General features: G+C 46.2%; 1 protein-coding gene across 1 annotated transcript in view; it reads left to right on the plus strand.

The window, feature by feature from the left end:
• Nucleotides 1-15,990, plus strand: part of NAXE (NAD(P)HX epimerase) — a 142,292-nt gene that overhangs the window by 90,268 nt on the left and 36,034 nt on the right. The window contains exon 4 of the mRNA XM_086947645.1: nucleotides 2,075-2,188. Coding sequence (XP_086803771.1) covers nucleotides 2,075-2,188 — 114 coding nt within the window. The remainder of the gene's footprint in view (nucleotides 1-2,074; nucleotides 2,189-15,990) is intronic.

A 15,990-nucleotide genomic window follows, 5' to 3' on the forward strand; every position in this document is an offset into this window, starting at 1 on the left:
TATGTATGTACATTCCGCCATTGACAAAGCTTTAAAAGTCATGGTGTCAACATTTGTACAACTACGGTGATGGCACTCAAGTTCTGTTGAAGATTGTCCCATCAGTCCCAGAAGCCAGGACAACATTTCCACACACCTTTGATACATAGATCACTGGATGGAAGACTGGCTTATGATGTCAAATTCAAATCAAACTGAGATATTGGTGGCTAAGTGTCTCCCATCCATGTGGGGGAGAGTTATCTGGGCATAGGAGTTAGGAAGGCCACCAATCCTGTTGAAAAAGTTAAGATCACTATATTTGCTGGACTAACAATGGCACAGCAGGTTTCTCAGGTGGTGAATGCAGGCTTCTGCCACCTGCAAGTAATAAGAAAGTGAGTAATAGAATAAAAATCCCACAAGGTGCAGACAAAAAATGGCAGAGGGCTGCTGGTGGGTAGACTATCACCTTTCTAGAAATGCAAAATTATTGGTGCATCATTTTAATAACATTATATAATGTGGCCAATCCTGTTCCAATGTGCCGGAAAAGGTGAGGTAATGTGACTCCAGTAAGTTATTGATTATATTGGCTTGTAGTACTTAAGCACTATGGGCCAGATGTAGGTAAATTCAATTTAGTGAGTCCTTAATAGCGATTTTTACCGAATCGCTGTTAAGGACTCGCTAAATTGAATGTAGGTAGGAATTGCTAAAATATTAGCGATTCCTTAAAATTCCTTAATAACGAATATCAATTTGCGATTCGTTAGGAGGCCTCTAGGAATTAATGGGAACATATTCACTATTTGCGATTCGGTATTAAAGAATCGCAAATAGCGGGAGCTATTTCAAGGGTGCCAGGGTGTCAAATGGACACCATGTTGCATCCCTGAAATGTGCATGTGTTCACATGTGGCGCACATACATGCTCTAAGGGCATGAATGTGTGCCACATGGCACTTTAAAAAAAGCAAAAAAGTGCTTTTTTTACAGGAAATCGCTAATTACCACCAACTTGAAGTTGGTGGTAATTAGCGATTCCTTAAGCAGAAAATGCACTTTCTTTTGTGCTACCTACATTGCATTTAAGCAATCGCAATTGTTGATTCCTTAAATGCAAGAGCAAAATAGGGAATCACAACATTTGTGATTTCTTATTTTGCTAGTAGGTTTAAACTCACCTACATTGCTCTCAGCCAAATACCGGTCGGTAACGCAGAAATTCTGTGAATTTACAATCTGGGGCATGGGACATAAAGTTATCCATCGCCAGTATACAGAATATCTCACTCAAGATTTACCCTCTGTAATCCAGCTAGATCCCTTCAGTCGGCAGGAAAAAAATGCTGGTGATTCTCAAGATCAAAAAAGCCTAATGTGACCTATGCTCCAGGCCTGTCTTGATTGCAAAAGTCACCCTTCCTCAGTACATTAGAAGGATAGAGGGCCACCCAGCTATTAGCAGGAACCTAAAAACTCAGTTGGTATCAGAGGATAACCAAAGGACCCAAAGGCCATTACCAGCACCCTCTGCGCTTATGTTATGTTGAACAGTCTGTTCTTTAAGTACCTTAGAGACCATCCCATCCCTGTAGTGAATGTTACACTCTGAAGGTACTATAACATGTCATTATGTGAGCAGAGCTGTCACCGCTGATATGTGACAGGATTCCTAGATACAAGCCAATAATTTTATTTATAGAATTCCCTATATATATATATATATATATATATATATATATATATATATATATATATATATATATATATATATATATATATTTCCCTTTAAAATATTTCAGATATTAAATGAATATCCCACCCGAATTTTATGGACCTTTTTATTAACCTTGCATTTATGATCTTTTTAAAGAACACTGTGAAATAATGTTCTATTAAAACGAGAATGAAACTCATCATGAAAAATAGAAGTGAGTTTATATACAAAGGAGAGAGAAGCCTTAAAATAATAACAAATGAGAACAGAATGCTATGTTGACTTCATCAGTTTAAATCCCTATATACTCTAATTCTGATCTGCAAAACTGATTTAAAAAAATAAAATATTTTTCTTATTCCCTTTTTGCAGGGATATGAGCCAGCTATATTCTACCCCAAACGGCCGAATAAGCCACTGTTTGAAGGGTTGACCACACAGTGTCAAAAGATGGACATCCCCTTCCTGTCAGAGTTTCCAGCAGAGGTATGTTGGTTCCCGGTTTGGATGTTCCTCCTTTCAACATGTAATAGCTTCCAGCCTCCAAAACATATCCGAATGTTCTGTCTTGGTGTAGAAATTGGGACTAGTGAGTAAAGATAATGATTTCTATATATGAAGGAACTTAGAAATCATATAGCAGAATATGAGAACAAACTCTAAACGTTAAAGGGCTTGTGAAGTGACCATGTAAGACACAGCTGTTTATTGTTAAGTTTCCCTCTCTTAATTGTAAATTCAATAAGCAGTTTTAAAAAGGGTGTTGGAAGAATGTGGTTTGGCTTGATGCCAACGTATAATGGAGGCCATTTAAGCTGTGCTGTACAAAGTGGAATTAGTGGCTCTGTGACTGTTGAAGCTGCCAGCATCATGCCCCAGGCATGGAGCTCTGGTTCTGCGGCATCCAATGACTCAGTGGTGAAATTGAGTCTTCACAGGAACCATTCAGGTGAGGAGATGCATTGCCTGATCAACCTTAGGCGCACATCTTGTCATCCACAGATCTCAGTACAACACATGTATATTTGAATTGAAAAGTAAACCCAGCTTATGCCAATGTTTGAGCTGGGCAGGGTAAATGAAACATTGGTGAATTGTTTCGTAAGGCCCCTTTTCACGATCAGGAGGGACCTTCAAGCGGGAAAGCAACAATAAGCCATGTATAGAACATTAAAAAGGCAAATTACTGTGGCTTGAATATACTTCACATCTTGTTATATGCCTTGCAAGCCTGACTGAACCATGCTAGGAATTCTGTAATGTTGACACTCCATGCATTACCATGTATTACATTTTGTGTCTTACACTACAGAATTTGTGTTGGGGGAAAAAACCTTGCATAATTTGCTGAGCTAACTTCAGACTGATTATGCAATTAGCATCTGTTTCAAAATGACCATTATGACAGTCGCATTTAATACAAATTGGCGTTTCATCATCCTGACAAGTACATCAAATGCTACAATTTAACCATAATGTGCAAAGCGCGATACAATGTATTGTTGGCACAGATGTTTGTCTGCAAAGAAGATAATTCTGAAATGTTGGGTAATGGCAGTGGTACATAAACTGAAAATTGGAATTAAATCATTCCAAACACTACTGTAAGAGAGAATATACAGCCTCTTATGTACAGAAGTTTGAATGGTAGATTTGCTCCTAAGCACATTTGACTTGAATGAAAATATATTGCCCACTGAAATGTTCACTTAGTTATTGCCCGTATTTGTTACTGTTAATTAGTAGTTGCATAGAGCACAATCTGCCATTAGTATGGTATATTAGCTCTGCTCCATAGTACACAGTGCTTCTTTCCAATCGATTCCTCACACCCTGGGGTAATTTTTGGTTTCTTGGATATGTACGATCTTTATCCCCCTGGCCAAAAATTCTTTCTAAGAGCTTCCTGTAATACGGTCGAGCCCACCCTGACTTCTAGGTGTCAGGATGTCCAGATGATGAAGCATGACACTACTAGGGTGTATGAGGGAATATGAAACAAAAAGACGTGCCTCCTTTCCCACCTCCTAATGGCGCACTATCCACAGCTTCGCATAGGGGCATTCCACCATCGTCAGTTCAGGATCTGTCCTAAACATTTAACCGGTTCAAACGGTTAAGTAATCGGGGGAGTGCTTTGGGGTGCCTTAATAGCCAGTTAATCGCATATGCAGATTGTAGGTTCTGCTTAAAGTTCGCTGTTCTATGGTGGTAATTGGTATATCTTTGTGGGCAAGGGTGGTGTTAGCACATTGACACCCAAATATGTGGCATGTCTATGCTATGTTATTTCTACAGTGTTCTCTCTAAAATGTACCATCCGCATCACGACCAACTCGGACGACACCCTCACAGCCGCCGAACATCTCCACTTCCAGATACACACCGACCCCAAGACCACACTCAGAGGCACCCTCATCTACAGACCCCCAGGACCCCGCACACAATTCAGCGAAGACATCGCAGACTTCATCAGCCCACACACCCTCCCCTCCGCTGATTACATCCTCCTAGGGGACCTCAACTTCCACCTGGAGAACAACAACGACAACAACACCACCACCCTGCTGGACAACCTCGCCAACTGGTGAACACCCCCACCCACTACGCCGGACACACGCTTGACCCAGTCTTCTTCTCCAGCAAGTACATCTCCTTCAGCCACTCCACCGGACTCCACTGGACAGACCACAGCTGCGTCCACTTCAGCTTCAGAAGGACCACGAAGCACCACCACCCACAACAGGTTCCCCGCAGGAGCTGGAACAACATCACCACCGACCAGCTCACCACAGAAGTGAACCAGAACCCTCCCACCAGATCAACGGACCCCAACCAAGCAGCCAACAACCTCACACAGCGGATCAGCAACTGCGCTGACGACCTCGCACCCCTGAAAAACCATCCAAGCAGGGCCGGCAGCAAGAAAGCCTCCTGGTTCAACGACGACCTCAAGAACTCCAAGAAGAACTGCCGTACCCTCGAGAAAGCCTGGCGAAACAACCCGACCACAGACAACATGACCGCCCTCAAGCACGCCACCCGCAAACACCACCAGCTGATCCACACCACCAGAAGACAGCATTCAAAGATCGACTAGACAACAACGCACACAACAGCAAGGAACTCTTCAGCATCGTCAAAGAGCTCTCCAACCCCAGCGCCGTAAACAACGACATCACCCCCTCACAGGACCTCTGCGACTCGCTCGCCTCATTCTTCCACAGCAAGATCGCAGATATACACAACAGCTTCGGCGCACAGACCACGCACCCAACCACAGAACCAACGCCCCCCACCACCATCCTCCACGCCTGGACCCCGGTCAGCACCGAAGACACCATCCACACGATGAACACCATCCACTCCGGATCGCCAACGACCTGTGCCCCCACCACGTCTTCAACAAGGCCGACTCCGTCATTGCACTCCAACTCCGGGACATCATCAACTGCTCCTTCAACACCGCCACCTTCCCGGAGAGCTGGAAGCATGCCGAACTCAGCGCCCTCCTGAAGAAACCATCAGCAGACCCCACAGACCTCAAGAACTATCGCCCCATCTCGCTCCTCCCGTTTCCTGCCAAAGTCATCGAGAAGACCGTCAACAGTCAGCTTGCCGCCTCCCTCGAGATGAACGGATCCCTCGACCACTCGCAGTCCGGCTTCCAAGCCAACCACAGCACCGAGACCGCCCTCATCGCAGCCACTGACGACATCCGAGCCCTGGTCGACAACGGGGAAACAGTGGCCCTCATCCTCCTGGACCTCTCCGCAGCGTTCGATACGGTCTGCCACCGCACCCTAGTTCAACGCCTCAGCAACATCGGAATCCAAGAGAAGGCACTGGAGTGGATCATCTTGTTCCTCACCGGAAGAACCCAGAGAGTCCACCTCCCCCCGTTCAGGTCCGAGGCCACCGAAGTCATCTGCGGCGTACCACAAGGATCATCACTCAGCCCCACCCTCTTCAACGTCTACATGAGCCCCCTCGCAGCCATCGCACGCCAACACAACCTCAACATCATCTCCTACGCCGACGACACCCAGCTGATCCTCTCCCTCACAAACGACCCAGCCACCGCCAGAACCAACCTTCACAAAGGGATGAAAGACGTAGCCGAGTGGATGATGAACAGCCGCCTGAAACTGAACTCGGACAAGACGGAAGTCCTGATCCTTGGATCATCACCCTCTGCCTGGGACGACTCCTGGTGGCCCCCTGCCCTGGGCAGCGCACCCGAACCAACGGACCACGCACGCAACCTGGGCTTCATCCTGGACTCCTCCCTTTCGATGACCAGACAAGACAACGCCGTCTCATCATCGTGTTTCAACATCCTACGTATGCTCCGAAAGATCTTCCGATGGATCCCCACCGAAACCAGGAAGACGGTCAGCCAGGCTCTCGTCACCAGCCGACTGGACTACGGAAACACCCTCTACACCGGAACCACAGCCAAACTGCAGAAAAGACTACAACGCATCCAGAACGCCTCCGCAAGACTCATCCTGGACATCCCCCGACACAGCCACATCTCCGGACACCTGAGAGACCTGCACTGGCTCCCCGTCAGCAAGAGAATCACGTTCCGACTTCTCACCCACGCACACAAGGCCCTCCACGACCTGGGTCCCAGGTACCTCAACAACCGCCTGACCTTCTACACTCCCACCCGCCAGCTACGATTGACCAGCCACGCCCTCGCTGCCGTTCCACGCATTCGAAGAGCCACCATGGGCAGGAAGATCCTTCTCCTACCTGGCAGCCAAGACTTGGAACTCCCTCCCCATCCACCTCCGTCGTACCCAAGACCACCTCTCCTTCAGGAAGCAACTCAAGACCTGGCTGTTCGAGCAGTAGCGGACCCCTCCCCCCCAAGCGCCTTGAGACCCTCCGGGTGAGTAGCGCGCTATACAAATTCCTGATTGATTGATTGATTGATTAGTGTAGGAGATTGACATATTGCTGAGTGCTGTTGGGGCACAGTGGCAACCATTTGAGGCATAACTGATCTGTGTTGGTGGTAAGTTAAATGTGGAGCTATCCTGTGGATCATCTATGGAAAAAAGCAAAAAGTCTGGACAGTCCAATGAAAGACAGAGTAAAGTGCAATCAATGTTGCTTTCAATGTTAGAGCAGACAAATAAACCCCAATGTGCAGAACAAAGGTGCTCGGAACCCGGGGCTCCTGAAATGCCACCATTCCACAGTTCCCTCTCTCCATACCCATCCCAGGTAGGCCTAAAGGGTTGACAGTTTAAGGAACAGCAGGAAAATTTTCTCATCTAAGGAGCAGCTCACTCAGTATAAATTAATCTCCACTCTATCAGGAAGAGTGGGCAGCCTAGACCACAGGCTCTGCATCTACTTTTGATTTTCTACTTTAAAAAAAAATCCTAATAAAGGAACCTCAGTAGATGAAAGGGTCAATTTAGTGACGATTCTTGGCAAAGGGACTGAACAGAGAGCTGTTTAGCTGGTGACAACCTGCTACAGTAGCCTACTAGAAGAGGTTGAACCATAAGAGCATGTTACTTTGTTGTTTTGTTCTGCACACCCCTACACCTGCCATATATCTACCTACATACCCACCCATTAATAAATTCAAAGATCTTCGTCGCACCCTTTGACCAAGAGAAAACCTTCGAATAAACATTATTTCTGTCATACCCTTAATTGGTTCTGTAGTAATTTAGACTCCTCTCTACTCAGAGATCTTGAGTCCATTCTGGAGTCAGGATGACAACAGATAGTTTAGTGTAGAGTGAATTGGTTGTTGCAAGGCTAGAAATGACAGAGAAAGTCAGAAGGAGTGTAAATTCTTAATGTTTTTGATGTGGGTGCACTGTGAGCCAGTGATCAAGCATAGGTATTGTGTGATGGCTTCAAGCCAAAGTCCCAATTTCAGACTTTGCTTAGAACAGGCTGTCAGTAGATTAAGTAATGTGCTTTTGTTAAATGGATGAGGTGTTTTGCGCTTGTTGAGAGTAGGAGCATAATGCCTCAGGAAAGACTTGGGAGGTCATTTAGATGATATTGGGCACTCTGCCAAGTGAAAATATGTCCTGGCCTCTCTCTGCTGGCGTAGGACCACCTGCCAAATTTTTAGATCCTTGCCTGCATAACGGGGATTTTACTGCCTACAATGCATCCACCAATATAACTAATGCATTGTAGTCAGATCAGCTTGCTGAGTGAGAGCAATGTGTTTTGGTCCTGCTTGCAAACTTCTTTTTGGTTTTCTAAAACAAACTCCCAAAGTAAAAAAAAGGCAGTGCTCTGACATGTAGGGAATTTTCTCTCATTGCATCATAGCCACTGATGGATGCAATGACCGTCACCCCACCTGAAAATATGTTGAGATGCCTGAAACTGTGACCTAGGGGCATATGTATGAAGCCCATTTCCTGTTCGCAAACGGGCTGATTCTCAATATCGGCGCCTTTGCAAACGGGAAAAAGCCTTTTCGGATGTATCATCCCAAAAGGCCCATGCAAAATAGGGAATTGAAAAATTTGCGATTCCCTATTTTGCAAAAACATTTAAGGAATCGCAAATTGCGATTCATTAAATGCGATGTAAAAAGTACCCAAGTTCTGCGATTTCTCCTTAAGATGCACTTTATGGCATTTTTCAAAGTGCCATGTGGCGCACATACATGCCCTTTGGGCATGTATGTGCGCCACATGTGCACACATGCACATTTCAGGGGTGCAAAAGGGTGACCTTTGGCACCCTTGCGACCTTGAAATTGCATTCTCAGTTTGCGATTCTCTAATTGGTAACCGCAAATTGAGAAGGTCTTCCCATTCATACCGATGGGCCTCCTAGCCCTTAGGAATGAATGGGAAGGTATTCTTTATTTGCTAATTTCAATTTGCGATTTGCAACTAAGGAATGTGTAGGATTTGCAGATTTTTTAGCAAATCCTACATACATTGCAGTTTGCGATTCCCAAATAGCGATTCTCTAAAAATTGCTATTTGAGAATCGCAAATGTATCCTTTGATACATATGCCCCATAGTGTCCATGTGGTGAATGAGCCCTCAGATCCAGGGTATCCACCAGTGGAGCTGGCTGACACTTTGCCGGCAGAGCCTACAGTTCCCATGTCTTCAAATTCCTTTATCCTGAAAGGCGCATTAATCTACCCAATTTATAAAAGAAGGTCTGAAGAAGGAATTGAAGAACTACCATATTATTGCGCAACTGGTTGTGGGAGGGAAGCGCTTAGCTAACTTTCTATTATCCTACCTGCATGACTGGGCTTTCAATAACAAACATATCCCTATTAATCAAACTGGGTTCAGACCAGGCTGCTCGATTGGTGACATCCTCACAGCTTTTAAATTGCTAGTGAACAAGACGTTGAAAAGAGACTTGTCATTATGTGTGTGTTATATTGACTATTCACAGGCTTTTGAAAAAGTTAATAGGACCAAACTTTTGGATAAATTAGCAAACTGAAGCCTTGGTCAAACTTTGGTATATTTTTTAATGGCATTGCACAATAACACCTGGATGCAGAAAAAGCTTGCAGGGGGAGTTTTGTCGCTGAGATTACGGACTCTGAATGGCCTAAAACAGGGGTGTGTCTTAGCATCGTTGTTATTTTCTCTATATATGGTAGAGCTATCCCAGTTTTTGGATCAGTCGGGTGGCCTTGCCCCCAAACTAGGCAGTAAGCCCATCCGCTACCTCACATGTCCAGACGATACTGTTCTTTTTTCACTAGCTCCAAGAGCAAGCAAAATCCAACTGTTGAGGCTGTGCGAGTGTAATAAGTTAAATGATCTGCAGGACAATTGTAATAAAACTAAAATAGTGTCCTTTGGAAACAAAAGAGTTTATCCGGGCCTTACACTTGAAGGTTATCCCATACGGGAAGTGGTACATTATAATTATCTGGCCTTAATAATAAAAAAAACGTTACGCGGGCAGACCACCTAGACAATAAACCAACAAAAGCCCAGCTGATTACAAGATCGAGAAATATTTTATTTATGTGTTCATTAATTTTATTTATAAAGCGCCCGAATCACCCCCAAAGGGGTATCCCCGCACTATAGAGGAGCTGCAGTAGGCCAGAGAGAGAGAAAATATTGAGAACAGTGCAGTTTTGAGGTGCCTGCTGAATTGAAGGTGATCATGGCATTTCTGAAGATGAATGGGAAGTTGATTCCAATAAAAGGGGGCTAGGTGAAAGAAAGCTTTCCCACCCAACGGTACAAGCAGTAAAGATTTAGCTCCTGAGCGTAAGGATCTGGGTGGCAGGTATTGATTGAATTTTCCTGCAAGATAGCCAGGACCTTTGCCATTTAGTGCTTTATGCACAATACAGCATATCTTAAATATGATCCGTTTGCGCACTGGAAGCCAGTGAAGCTGTTGTAGAAGAGGGAGAGAGGCAGTTCTGGCGGGGACATTCAAGACCAGGCAGGTCACTGTGTTTTCGACTACTTGGAGACTACTCAACGAAGACTCACTTTCTGATATCAAAAGGGCATTACAGTAGTCCAGGCGGCTCAACACCAGTGCCTGAATGAGAGCTTTCTGTGTGGTCAAAGGAAGGAAGGCGAATACCCTCTGTAGAATGCTTAGCACATGGAAGCAAGAGCCAACGGTGGCTGCAATGTGCTCCTTCATTATCAGTTTCTGGTCCAAGCGTATGGCAAGGTTCTTGACCACAGTCTACACTGGGGTGGTGCCTAGATCATTTGGCTGCCATTCTGCGGACCACAGCAATGGTGCGTCTCCAAACAGCATCATCCCGATTTTCCCAGCATTAAGCTGAAGGAAATTATTCCTCATCTAGCAAGCGATAGCGATCATGACTTCCGAGAAGGTGGACTGAGCATTGGAATTGTGTTCGTCAAATGAGAGTAGTAGCTGAGTTTCATCAGCATACGAAATTGGTGTGAAGCCCAGCTTTCTACGTAATCTAGCTAATAAAGCAATGTAAATGTTAATAAGGTGGGATGGAGGCAGGAGCCCTGAGGTACTCCATCAGTCAGTCCCATGGTCTTCGAACGGAAGGGGCCCAGATTAATAGTCCGAGTTCGGAGGGAGAGAAAGCTCGACATCCATTTTCAAGTTTATGGCAGTCAGGACATTTCTCCATCAGTTATAGCACTTAATAGTAAGTTTATTCGACTCTTCTGCATGATTCCATGGTTTTTAATGATAAAACTATTGCTGAGTTGGATAAACTTTACATAAGCAAAATAAAGCTAGCACTTGGTCTTCACACTTCAACCCCTCAATGTAAGATTTAGTTGGAGCTTGCTTTAACCTCATTAGTCTAAAGACAGACTGGTGCATTTGCAAAATACTTATTGTTTTAACACTGCAGAAGTCTCATCGAAGCATTAAATGCACAATGAGTTGCAATTACTAAGCAACTCTAATTTAACTCTGAACATTGCTGGTGTCAATAATGTCTTAAGTGAAAATAACTTACCTCCCATATTGATCCTTATAAAACTGTCTCTGCTGTCTCTGTAAAGTCTCGCAAAGCATGCCAAGAAAGGTACCTTGTGACAGATAGAATTAGCCTGTTACAGGCTTTCAAACACTCAGATTACACCTTCGATATTTACCAAAATGTAGCTCAGAGTGATCTCTCTTAAACCTTAAACCCTGCCTGTAAGATCAAGTATTGGAGGTTTTGCTGCCTTTCTATACCAATTGCCCAATTTGAAGGATCGTGGAACAAGAAGTGGTACCCATTAAGACTGAGTCAACTCTATGGCTATAAGGATGAATCTTTCAGAACACGTGTGTTTGTGTCCATTTTTATCACCTGCAAGTTAAAAAAATACTTGAAGTCAGCCTTTATTAGAGCAAATTTTAAATCAATTCATGAAGCAATTAGATATTGTTTAACTGCTACTGATGGGCTGTGATCGTGGGCTGTGTGCGGACCGGAATAACAGGCGTGGGGGTCGTATATAGTGGGCTATTTCTGAGCCGGTTTTTATTCTTAGTGTACAGAGGTTTCAACAGTTCGTGAGAGAAAAGGGACAGGGGTAGCTCCGGGACGATGCTTGGTCGTAAGTCGTCACAGTGATTCCTCAGAAGGGCTGGTTCTTGGGCAGACGTCGGTTGGGGTCGTCCAGCAGGTCCAGTTGACCGGTCACCGGGATGATGGTTCCTCAGAGGTATGGGAAGGAGAGAAAGAGAAAGGGCCGTTAGTTCAACTGCTGTACGTTCCCTTGTATCGAATACCGTCGCCAGGTGTGTGGGATATGAACGGACCGTGAGGAGGGTAGGGAACGGGTCAAGAGGGAAAGGAAAAAGAGTATCAGGGAAAAAGAGGGGTTGATGCTGGCGTGAACACGTGCGGGGAGTCTGTACAGTGGCATCCGTGACGGAACGGGGACTGTACAATATATACAGTGGTAAGTGCAAAACGTGCGATCGTGACTGTTTAAGCTACGGCTATTTATACTCTTAAATATACAAAGGGTTCGTTACTCACGTGCCCCGCCGCAACTCTCCCGTGAGTTGCGGCCACTCTCCAGTGTCCTCCACCGGACTCCACCAGTCCTCGGTCCAGACTTCCTCGTCTTCTTCATCTTCACCGACTCTCTTCTCAGGTTCACTGCAAGCTGTCTCCTGCCACGAGTCCAACTCCTTGAACAAACTGCCGTCCTCGCTTCCGGCTTTTCCGTGTTCCAGCTCCGAGTAGGGAGATGGACTTCCGGGGTTACTCGGGAGTCCTTCCGGTTTTCCGTTTGTCGTGATTGGGTCCTGCAAAGAAGGAGAGAAGGGTGGAGTCCGGGTTACTTGGGAGGCCGGAGGATCGGTTGGAGATGTCCGGGACCTTGAGTGACATTGCGGAGTAGGCGAGGTAGGGGGGGTGATCCCGTTCACGTGGGCGATTTATTGGGAAGCTTGTGAAGTTTTTAGAACTTGCGTATCTCTATTTTGGATACCTTGTTTTTTTTAAATCATGGCTGCTATTTCTTATTCTAGTATTGATGCTGATTTTATTGTTTTATTAATGTAACTGATATTTTATTATATTTTTGCGATAAATCTATTAGTATTATATTAAATTTAGTAGTATTTGATTACGTCATTAAATGTTGCTGGGGAACAATTTGGTGGGCAGGGCATCTCAAAAATTCCTAAATAAACATGAGACACATATGTTTGTGTGCATATTGAGAGGAAATGAGTGACAAACTGCCTGATCATTTCTTAAATAGTTAGCTAAGAGCCCTTTATAGATTCCCATGAGCTCTCCAATTTCAAATCTGTTTCGGAATATCCATATCTAAAAAATGATAGTGAAGTAATTGAACTATGATATGATATAATCTTCGCTTTACTTGGAATTAGATACAAGATTTTAATCTGTGGTATTGTAGTGTTTGTTTTTCTGCTTAAATAGATTTAAATTGACTTTGACAAAATTACCCCTGTGGTCTTTGAGGCAGGGGATTTAAGTGATGTCCCAGTTAAGGAAATGGAAGGATTGAGAAGAGTCAGTTATTGTGGTGATAAGTGGGTAAGAGAGGGGCAAGATGTGGGCCACGCCAGGTGAACTCTAGTGATGCCCCAAAATATGACCGATGGAGTAGGAGTTTATTTGCGCAGGATTGCCCTGCTGAGCAGATGGAATGTTTAGAATCCTTTAAAGTAGAGGGACAAAACAGTCTGATTTGAATGGCACACGGTCGAGATGGTGAGCCTTGGCCTATCATTGTAATTGTAAAGAGTAAGTTAAAAGAGGGCTTAAGTTTCTGAACACCTTTAGCTCACATGATTTTCTTAACATGCTTTCCATAGATTGTATTGGTTTTTCTTATTTTGAGGTGCAGTGCTGATGCTTAAATGACCTGCCTGCATTGTTGGTAGTACCAAATTTAAAGAGTAGACTATGTTGATCATTGCTTTACCTGGGTTTTGATAGCTTCTTTAGGCTTCTTGTTAGTTTTGTTCACGGGTTTTAGTTCCGTTTTCTTGTTTTTTATTTTTTACAGTCTTGCTGATATCAGCGAGTGGAGGACAATCCTTTTTAGGTCGAAGGCCTAAAAGGCTGCGCTTGCGCAGTCTTAGGCCGGAGATTTAATGAGTCTGAGTAGCGGTGAATGTCCCGCCTCCGTGCCCCCTCTCTCCTTCATTGGCTGGCTTCCTAAACGGAGGCCAGCCATTGGAGGAGAGATGCGTCACTCCAAACAAGCTCCGTCCTTTTCGGATTTGGGGGCGTCATTTTTGCTGTTCTTTAGACAGTGACGTCGTCCGTCACTCAGAACAGCAAAATACGCCCCCAATTCCGAAAAAATTTCAAAAGCTTGTGGTCGCCATTTTAAGTCTTCTTGTGATGAGGTAGGCTGCTGTCCTCGTTTCCCGCTGTCTTTTTCCCGCCCCCCCTCCCGCTGTCCGTCTCTGTTTCCGCCCTCCTCCCGCTGAATCGGTCGGCCGTTGTATTCTTTCCCTGCCGTGGTCTTTTTCCCGCCCCCCTCCCACTGTCCGTGTTTGTTCCCACCCTCCTCCCGCTGATTAGGTCGGCCGCTGTGGGATTCGGTAGCTGTTCGCCATTTTAAGTCTTCTTGTGATGAGGTAGGCTGCTGTCCTCGTTTCCCGCTGTCTTTTTCCCGCCCCCCCTCCCGCTGTCCGTCTCTGTTTCCGCCCTCCTCCCGCTGAATCGGTCGGCCGTTGTATTCTTTCCCTGCCGTGGTCTTTTTCCCGCCCCCCTCCCACTGTCCGTGTTTGTTCCCACCCTCCTCCCGCTGATTAGGTCGGCCGCTGTGGGATTCGGTAGCTGTTCCCGGCCCTTTTTTTTTTTTTGTTGCTGCGTGCGGTTTTTCTCTTTGTTGCCTCCTTCTCCTTGTTTGTTACACGCTCCATATCTAGCGCTGTTGCTGTGGGAGGCATTTGGGTTGAGGGCTTGCAGTCACCCCTCGCTCTGCTGGGTGGCGGCCGAGAGCCTGCGCTGGGCCCGAGGAGCTCTGCCCACAGCCTGGCGAGTGCACCCGGAGCTCCGGCACCGCACACGGCTGAGGAGAAAGAGGAGGACCAGAGGAGCTCAAGGCCGAGGTGCAAGCTCCCCTCGCACGGCATCGAGTGTGTGCTGACAGCCCGCGCCCCTGCCGCCCACCCCGGGCTCTGCCCCTGCTCTGCGCGGTGACCTCCAGGTAAGCAGGTACGAGTCTCTGGGGCGGCTGTGGCACTGGCGGTGCAACCAGGAAGAGCGCGGGGACTGGCAGGCACCGGGAGGGATTCCTCTGCGCACAAGCACGGTGTGACCCTCGGTGCCCCCCTGTCACCGTCCCCACCTGCCGTGCCCTGCCTCTGTAACTCACTCTCAAACCCTGCTTTTCCGTCTTGTCCAGCTACCCACCTACCCACCTAATATCCTAAGAGTCCCGAGCCCTGGTCCCGCTCTTCCCCTGAATCCCCCCGCCCTCATAGACACCCCCGTGCCACGTTAGTGCCCGTGCACACAGGCGGCAGCTAGTTCAGTGCCTCGGAAGCGCGGCCGCTCTGGAAAGGTTGCTTTGGAGGGAACCTGAGGCCGGTGGGACATTTATTCCTATGGACACATCAGCTACACCTAGTTAAGCTAGGAACCCCTCGGTCGGGGTATTTGAGACAAAATGGTAGACATGTCAGAGAGGACTGGAGGTGTGCAGGTCCCCTCACACATCCAGGTACGGTGGACATTACAGTGGTGGGGAGCGGGGGTTTGCGGCCAGTAACATTACACGTTTATAGTCTCGATTATACGGCATGTTATGTGGCGTGATGCACGGGTGGTGTGGAGAGTACCCAAACATGTCCATCATCTCTGGTCGTGGCTGATTTGCAGTTTATTGTATACACAGCACCGTTGTCCTCCCGCTGTGTCCTGTTGTACTGTACTCTACTGTATTGTATAGTTATTTATAAATATGTGTGTAGACTGTTTACTATGTTAATGTGTAAGAGGGTTGTGTTGTGTATTGTGTCGTGCTATGCGCCATGAGAGGCCAGTGTGTGTGGGGCGCTGCTATGCACGTTTAAGAAGCGCATGTGTGCAAAAGTGTCATATTTGTGTGCCTGGTCTAAGGGAGTTGTGTGTGTGATTGTGAAGGGGTTGCTATGTGTCCGAAGGTGTGTGGGCATGGAATAGGTGTGACTGTGTAAGGGATTGTGCAGGTGTGAAGGAGTGTGCAGGTACGATTATGTAATGGGGATCGAGCTGTCCTGGGGTATATTGTGTGCACGGGCACTGTAGGTCTGCACATGCGAGGGGTGCAGGTTGAGTAACAGAGGTATGTGCGCTTCTAAGAGG

Source organism: Lissotriton vulgaris, chromosome 12 (assembly GCF_964263255.1).
Source record: "Lissotriton vulgaris chromosome 12, aLisVul1.2, whole genome shotgun sequence".
Lineage (NCBI taxonomy): Eukaryota > Metazoa > Chordata > Amphibia > Caudata > Salamandridae > Lissotriton > Lissotriton vulgaris.